This window comes from Benincasa hispida, chromosome 2 (genome assembly GCF_009727055.1).
Source record: "Benincasa hispida cultivar B227 chromosome 2, ASM972705v1, whole genome shotgun sequence".
Taxonomy (NCBI): domain Eukaryota; kingdom Viridiplantae; phylum Streptophyta; class Magnoliopsida; order Cucurbitales; family Cucurbitaceae; genus Benincasa; species Benincasa hispida.
In genome coordinates this window covers 23,875,970-23,884,653 of record NC_052350.1, presented here as the reverse complement: position 1 = coordinate 23,884,653, position 8,684 = coordinate 23,875,970, and the positions used below count along the sequence as shown (strand labels likewise).

Sequence of the window (8,684 nt, the reverse complement as noted above, 5' to 3'; positions counted from 1 at the left end):
ATGCCGCTAGATTGGCACGGATGAACAACAACCAGCAGCTCGGATCGACGAATGAACAAGTGATGTGTTGGACCGACGTGGATGGACGTGGGCGATCAGCGGCTGGCAGAACGTAATCGATGGTGAGATCTTACAGTCGGCGATGGAGGTAAGATCGATAATGGACGGTGGCTGGAACTCTACAGGTGAGATGGTGTGGGTTACTGGTGGTGTGACTCATACAGAAGGAGATGAGAGACGAGAGAGATCGAGATGAAAATGCACCCTCTCTTTTTCCTTCTTTTTTCTTTTTATTTTGTAACCCTAATTTGACTAAAAATGAAAATTGAGAGGGAAATGAAAATGGAAGAGGGAGGGAACAAAAAATAAGATTAAAAAATTATTTGAGATTTAAAAGAGAGGGTCACCTAAATTGTTGGTTGACATCGTAGGTATGCCTACAATGTCGGTTTAAAACCGACTTTAAAGATCTGTTTTTTTTTTTAAGATATCGACATTGTACATCTGTTTTTAGTTTTTTCAACCGACATCAAAGCCCAAATTTCTTATAGTAAACCTACAACTTTCAAGATGGACCAACCCAAAATTAGTCCCAATGGGCTAAACATATAACCCAACATTTTGGACTCACAAAACTCAAGTTTAAAAGAAAATAAAGTCTTGCTTGTGCAACAAGTGGGCTGGACACCCTAACAGATTTAGCATGGTACATAAAGCCAAAATGGATATTGTGTCTAAAAAGTTAAGATTTGATCAAATTCAAAAAGACATCGTCTTAAGGGCTCATGTTGAGGATCCAACAATTTAAAATCAAGAAATCTTACGGTGTTTGTGAGATATAGTACATACTTTTTACATGGCCGATTAATTTTAAAATAAAACCTCTTGTTATCACAAGTGATAAGAAGAAAATTAGTGAATCGAATTCCCTACCATTTTAGGGGAATTGAAACAAATAATGAAATTAAAAGAAAAAAAGAAAAAAAATGAAAAAATGAAAAATGAAGAGAATGTGATTCATGAATATTACGTGCGTCTGTCTTACTTTACCCGTAAAGCCATCTAAAATGAATGGCATATTAGAAAGAGCCTGTCCAAATTCCTTTGTCGATTTCAAATTTTGATATTAATAATCATAATATATATATTAATAGACGTTCATAATATTGCATTTAATTCCCATATTCTTAGAAATTTAGGCTTCATTCAATTCCAATGGCTCCTACCCAAGCTCTCTCAATTCCAGCCGTTGGTTTTGGTTTCCTGCCAAGGAAATCCAGCGGACCAACGGCCAGAACCATAGCCGCCGCAGCAGCAGCTAATAAGCCTCACAGTCACAACCAAAATTGGGGTGTTAGATCAAAAATGGGAGATCATCAAAGGCCACCGAAATCGACGGTGGACGTTGAGCGATTGGTGGAATTCTTATACGAAGATCTCCACCACGTGTTCGATGAACAGGGGATTGATCGGACGGCTTACGATGAAGAAATGAGATTTCGAGATCCAATTACTAAGTACGATAACATTACGGGATATTTGCTAAATATTGCCCTCTTGCACCACTTCTTCAGGCCGAAGATGATCTTGCATTGGGTAAAAAAGGTTCCATCATTTCTCTTCTTCTTTTTTGTTTAATCATAACTCCGGATCGAGGGATTAAACCTCCGACTTTTAAAAACCAAACATATCAATACCATTAAACCAAATTTAGAGTAAATTGAAGTGAATTATAGTTAATATCAAATTTAGAGTAAATAACATTTATAACAATTCAAATACTATTTTAAATCGTCAAATAGACTCAAAGACTCAAGTTTATTTATGGATGAAGTAAATATGTTATTTATACCGACACTATAATATTGTGCATCTGGGTGCATTGTACTAGTTGTTAAATTAGGAAGAAGACATGAGAAGAGAGTGTCGCTAAGAGAAGGGAGAGTTTAGAGACATGAAAGATAAAATTTTTTTACAAAAAATTTAGAAAATGTTACAAAATTTAATAGTAATTGTAATGGATAATATTTCTAAGGTTGATAATTAAGTATATAACAACCTTTTCAAAAAATTGCAAATGTAGTAAAATCTATGGGTGAATTTAAATTTGTTATATCTAAAAAATTATATTAGAGTATATTTCTTAATATTTTGAGTTTGATTAATTGTTCGAAAAGGTGTTTTGTACTCATCATTTTGTCATTCAATCCGAATATTATATATATCTATATTATTCGAGATTGAGAAGAAAAAATTTATGAGAAGCTATATTGGACAATTAGGTTGTTGACCCAACTTTATTTGTTTTGAGAAAGTAGACAAATTTCATCTTGATCCAATTTTTGTGGATAAGCATGGTCAAATAATTCTAACAACGACATTTACAAGGACGTTGAACACAACATCTTATTATGATCACTAATGAAATAATCCAAAAATTTAAGCGAAGAAATAAACATCATATTAAAATATTATATTTGAGGTAATAAAGAAGCAATAATTAGAATTTGTAATTGATTGAGAGTTAATCTTGTAGACTGGACCATATGAGATAACTACAAGATGGACTGCAGTAATGAAGTTTATGGTTCTACCATGGAAACCAGAATTTGTTGTGACAGGAACTTCCATTATGGGTATTAATCCACACACTGGCAAGTTTTGTAGTCATGTGGTAATTAATAATAATCCTCCTTAATTATTTTGATCATAATCTCTATTATTACTAATCCATCTCATCCTATTTTTTATTTATATATATATATTTTCTTTGTAGGATCTTTGGGATTCAGTACAAAATAATGACTACTTTTCTATAGAAGGCCTCTGGGATGTATTTAAACAGGTTATTTATATATACCTATTCTCATCAACATATATATATATAGTTGGTGAAAATCATTCATAAGATAAAATTTTAATATATTGTTTCTATCTTCAGATTCGTTTTTATGAGACTCCAGAATTGGAATCGCCTAAATATCAGATATTGAAAAGGACTGCAAATTATGAGGTTCGTTTGTTCTGACTATACTGTCTACCATTTGTATATAATTTGTTTCTTCCATTCAGAGTTTGATGAGTTTAAGAATGTTAGTACATTTGATACTATATCCTCATTTATTGTTTTAGTTTTGCCTATCATTACAAGAATTTTAGATATATCGTAATGATAGTGAGATGTTTGAAAGCAAGGAATGAAGTTATTTAGTTGTGGAGCTTGTAGCGAAAAAAATTAATAAAAATACGTGATTAAATTACAAGTTTAGCTCATGAACTTTAAGTTTGTCTCTAACAAATTACTAGACACTACGGTGTTTGAGAGTAAGAAGTGAAATTATTGTTTAGTCGTGGAGGCCACGATGTAAGGCATTTATAAGTCATAAATTGATGCTTTTATGTCACAGAATCCCAACGAATTTAAGAGCTCCTTGAACCAAATAAAGAGTGGAGTTAACTTCACTTCTCTCAACTCTTACTCTTTTGGCAAACATGCAATAAACTATTATTAATAGATTCATTAACTATTAATTGGTCATAGATATAAAATTTTCTTACAAAAATTAATTAGCCTATTGGATATAAAAATTAAATTTTATATAAGATTTTAATTATGTGTGTTGAACAAGAAATTTTGGACCAATCACAAACTGCCACGCCATTCACTAAATTAATGACGAAATTCCAAATCATCAAATTTGGGACCAACTAGGAGGTGACATGCGTCCCAAATTGAAGTTGAAGATAAATTTTGATGACGTCACATGGTTTTATCATGACCGAATAAGATAAGATTAATTTGACCCAATTTGATATTATTATTTGGGTTAAATGTCCAATTGAGCCCAAAAATAGGCTTAATTTGATCCAAATGTCAAATAAGGCCCAACTCCAATTAGTTGGGCCTAGGGCCCAAGTCCATGGACCAAACAAGCTTAAGCTCATGAAGCCCAACTTTCCTCATTTGTGGATGTCAGCAATTCTAAGAGAACTTAGAGGGAATTTTCTACAATCAGAAGACTCATTGACACCTGAAGCTGACCACGCTTGAAAACTGAAGTCTTTTGAAGATACAAGCATTCTGAGAACTGAAGTCAAGATACAAGCATTCTGAAGAATGAAGTCCTTTGTATCATTTTGACCATGCTTGAAGATCGAAGTCCTTGGAAGATACAAACATTCTGAAGACTAAGTCCTTTGAAAATATAAGCATTCTGACCACACTTGAAGACTGAATTCCTTTGAAGATATAAGCATTCTTCCAAGACTCAAAGCTCAAGAACATCCACACGCCCCGCTTCTATACATTAAGCATACGTATTCAACTAAGAGAGAATCAGAGGATCAAGTACTAGACATCGAACCACATCACATCAAATCAACATCAACATAAACATCAACTCAAATTTAACTCCACGAAACAAATTTCTCCGAAAGCCTCGTGCGAGCACTAATCATTCAAGAAGATCAACAAGCCCAAAGGCCGATCATCCAAAAAGATCAACAAGTCCAAAGGTCAATCATCCAAGAAGAACATCAAGCCCAAAGGCCGATCATCCAAGAAAATCAACAAGTCCAAAGGTCGATCATTCAAGAAGATCATCAAGCCCAAAGGCCGATCATCTAAGAAGATCAACAAGCCCAAAGGCTGATCATCCAAGAAGATCAACAAGCCCAAAGGCCGATCATTCAAGAAAATCAACTAACTTAAAGATTATAGTTTATTTTGAAAGCATCAAAATATTGTGTATTAGAGATTGTACTCACTTTCCATGAAATTAATACAAATACAAAGTTCAAGTTCCACAAAACAAATTTCTCTTGAAATCTCATGCGAACAAATTGGCATGTCCAGTAGGACATCTCTACCTCTCATCTCTCTCTCAACATTCAAGTAAACTAATGGCACTAAAGAAAGTTGCATCCAAAGCAACTGTCGCAAACAACACCTACACAGGACTTGTCACCTGCAACCATTCAAAGGAGAGCATGCAGAAGCAAGAATAAGATTTTGTCTTTGCAAAGAAAATCTAGGAGTAGCTAATGGAATCTTCTAAAGGCGAGACCATCATGATAGAAAATCCCTTGTTTGACAACTCTCTCTGCTTCTGACCAATCAAAGGAAGAATCATAACTTGACGTAGTGTCGGTCATGATGGATGATGTAACGACTAAGTCAACCATAGTAGAGATGGAAAGGAAGATAAATCTTCTAATGAGGGTTGTGGAGGATCGAGATCATGAAATCGCTGCTTTAAGAGATCAGATACAGGCTCGAGATACTGCTGAGTCGAGTCAATCTCCAGCTAAAAAAGTCAATGACAAAGGAAAGTCTGTTTTACAGGAAGACCAGTCGCAAGAATTTACCTCTGTCGTCGTCCTGTCAGTTCAACAGCTGCAAGATATGTTAACAAACTTCATAAGGCCTCAGTATGGAGGATCATCGCAGTCTTCTGATAGCTTGTAAAAATACAAGTTACTGTAGCCTTTTATTTAAAATTATGAAGGCTAATAAGCAGAATATGCGTTAATAATATCAAGAATTCATGTGGAAAAGTAAGCTTGTGTCGACCAGCACCAAAAAATCCTCACTAACCCTATATCATGCGTTATTCCGCATCAAAGTGTCTATTTTTGCAGATATTGCAAGAATTGATCGCATGCGTCGGTCCCAAACCGCCACAAAACTGACCGCATGCATTGATCGTCATATAGACTAGCTCGTCGCATGGAATGCTGCACCCATAGAGTGATAATCGTGATAGAAGACTGATCACAAGGTAGGTGGAATGCGTTAACACTATAGGAGAAACAAGCATGAACGCATACTTTGGGAGTATCAACAAGATAAAGTGATGCTGACATTCCCCATAACGCGACAGAGGCAGCAACGAAGAATAGGGCATCAGACTTGTCGGTGTTTGAGCTCTATAAATAGAGCCTTGGATCTTCACTTCAAACCATCCGAGTTTCTACCTTAAGGCAGATTCTTGTGATCACAGATGAGAGCATGAGTAAGACACTCTTTGAGGATTCTTCACCGCCACAGCCCCTTCCGAATGACGATCGAAGTTGCGTCAGAGATAGAGCTCGAAAGAGAGCTCTCCACCATCCATCCATGGCACCACCAGCAGCCTTGACACATTTTGGATGAAAAGGTCAATCGTTTAAGAAGATCACTAAGTCCAAATGTTGATTATCCAAGAAGATCAACAAATCTAAAGGTCTATCATCCAAGAAGATCATCAAGCCTAAAGACGAATCATCCAAGAAGATCAACAAGCCCAAAGGCTGATTATTCAAGAAGATCAACAAACCTAAAGATCGATCATTCAAGAAGATCAATCAACTTAAAGATTATAGTTTATTTTGAAAGCATCAAAATATTATGTATTAGAGATTGTACTCATTTTCCACAAAATTAATACAAATACAAAGTTCAAGTTCACAAAACAAATTTCCCTTGAAATCTCGTGCGAATAATGTGTTTATTAATTTTTTAAAAAAGAAAATAGTGAATAGGTCGAGATTTATTAGATACTTTGAAAACTTAATTAAAGATAAGAATTAATTTATAATTTAACTCAAAATTATTATAAAAAGAGATTTTGATAATAACTGGGATGTAAATGTTTGAATCAGGTGAGAAAATATGAGCCATCTATAGTGGCAGAAATAAGTGGAGAGAACCTGTGTGGGTGTGCTTATGCTAGATTCGATCGCGTTGGCAGGTGAGTCCCCCATCATTCACAATAAGTTGCTAGATTCCACTTGGTTTGATAACAATTTCGTGGTAATTATCTGTTTTTTGTTTTTTATTTTTGGATATTAAATTTATTATAAACACCTTACTTCTAGATTTCTTATTTTGTTATTTACATTGTACCAATATTTTTAAAAATTAAACCAAATTTTAAAAACAAAGAAATGTTTAGTTTAGTAACCATTTTGTTTTTGGTTTTCAGGTTTTGAAAATTAAGCCTACATTCTTCTATTTTCTTATCATGATTTGCATCTTTAAGTACACTAGTTGAATTCTTAGCCAAATATTCTAAAAACAAAAACAAATTTTTAAAGATTACATTTTTTTTATTTTTTAAATTTTAGCTTGGTTTTTAAAAACACGGATAAAAAAGTAGATAACAAAAAACAACAAAAACCAGAGGTGGAAGAGATGTTTGTAGGTTTAATTTTCAAAAACTAAAATTCAAAAACCACATCGTTACTAAACGGGACCGTAGTTTTTAAAAATTTATTTTTGCTTTTGGAATTTGGTTTATAATTTGATTCTTGTATTAAGAAAGATACAAATCATTGTAAGAAATTGGGGATAAATATGCTTAATTTTCAAAAANTGCTTAATTTTCAAAAAAAAAAAAAAAAAAAAAAAAAAAAAGAAGGAAAAAAGTAGTTTTTAAAAATTTGGAATTTGGTTAAAAATTCAACTCTTTTGCTCAAGAAAGATACAAACAATTGTAAGAAATTGAGATGAAATTAGCTTAATTTTCAAAACAAAATATTAAGGCCTGTTTGGTTAACTTTTTAATTTTTTGTTTTTTGTTTTAGAAAATTAAGCATGTTTTCTCCTTACTTCTATTGCATCTTTCTTAAGTAAAATGGTTAAATTCTTAGCCAAATTCCAAAAAATAAAAACAATTAACATCTACTTTTTTTTAGTTTTCAAAATTTAGCTTAGTTTTTTAAACCGTAGGTAAAAAATAGATAATAATAGTGGAATTTAGAGGTGAAAATAGTGTCATAGACTTACTTTTCAAAAAATAAAACAAAAGGTTATCAAAACGGGCCTAAAAGTTACCAAACAAGACCTTAATTTGAAGTTTTTTTTTTTAGGTTTGAATATCGAAATTACAAACACTACTTTTGCTATAAATTTCTTTATTTTGTTATCCGCTTTCTGTCGATGTTTTCAAAAACCAATTTAAGTTTTGAAAATAAAAAAATATACCACTCATTTGATAAATATTTGATTTATGGGCTTTAGTTTTTGTCAATTAAGTTATTGTAATAAATTGAGAGAAAATATATCAAATTTTAAAAAATAAAAAACCAACAGCGTCTATTAACTTTGAGAAACTCGATTTTTATTTTTAAAAATGGATTAAGAATTCAATGATTTGTAAAAAAAAATTCAAAAGCATAAATAATTTTTAAAATGAGATCATTATCCAACAACGATTCTAAATTAGCCATATTATTAACTTCTTGTTCAGTTGGGCAAATTGTAAAGAGGACACAACTAAGAACTTGAGAAAGAACGAAGGAGGCATTGCCGCAGTGTTGAAATTCAGTGGAAAATCCACGAAAGATGAAGTGCAAAACAAGGCCAAACAATTGAGGCATAGTCTCAAAAAGGATGGTCTTAAACCCATTAACAATAGCTCTTTGCTTGCACGGTACAACAATTCCTACCCAACATGGAGCTTTGTAATGGTAAGTTTTTCTTTTAAATGATAAAAATCGAAAATATTGATAAATAATAGTAAAATATCATAGTCTAGCTGTGATAGACTACAATCTGTATCTATCATGATACAGATAGACATAGATAGTCGTCTATCTGTTCACTGTCTATCGCAAATAGACAGTGAAATTTTTTTATATTTATAAATATTTTTATTCATTTTTCTATATTTTAAAACAACCTTTTTCTTTCCCATTATATA

At 32.7% G+C, this 8,684-nt stretch overlaps 1 protein-coding gene across 4 annotated transcripts in view; it reads left to right on the top strand.

Moving 5' to 3' along the window:
* The first annotated feature begins 1,132 nt into the window (after positions 1–1,132).
* LOC120071584 overlaps positions 1,133–8,684 on the top strand; it is an 8,276-nt gene continuing 724 nt past the window's right edge. The window contains exons 1-6 of one of the 4 annotated variants that reach the window (XM_039023926.1): positions 1,139–1,596; positions 2,537–2,674; positions 2,777–2,845; positions 2,942–3,013; positions 6,643–6,731; positions 8,232–8,451. In XM_039023926.1, the coding sequence (XP_038879854.1) occupies positions 1,216–1,596; positions 2,537–2,674; positions 2,777–2,845; positions 2,942–3,013; positions 6,643–6,731; positions 8,232–8,451 (969 nt within the window). In that variant the 5' untranslated portion in view covers positions 1,139–1,215. Of the gene's footprint in view, positions 1,606–2,536; positions 2,675–2,776; positions 2,846–2,941; positions 3,014–6,642; positions 6,732–8,231; positions 8,452–8,684 lie in introns of all 4 variants that reach the window. The other 3 variants (XM_039023925.1, XM_039023928.1, XM_039023927.1) reach the window with 3 other exon arrangements.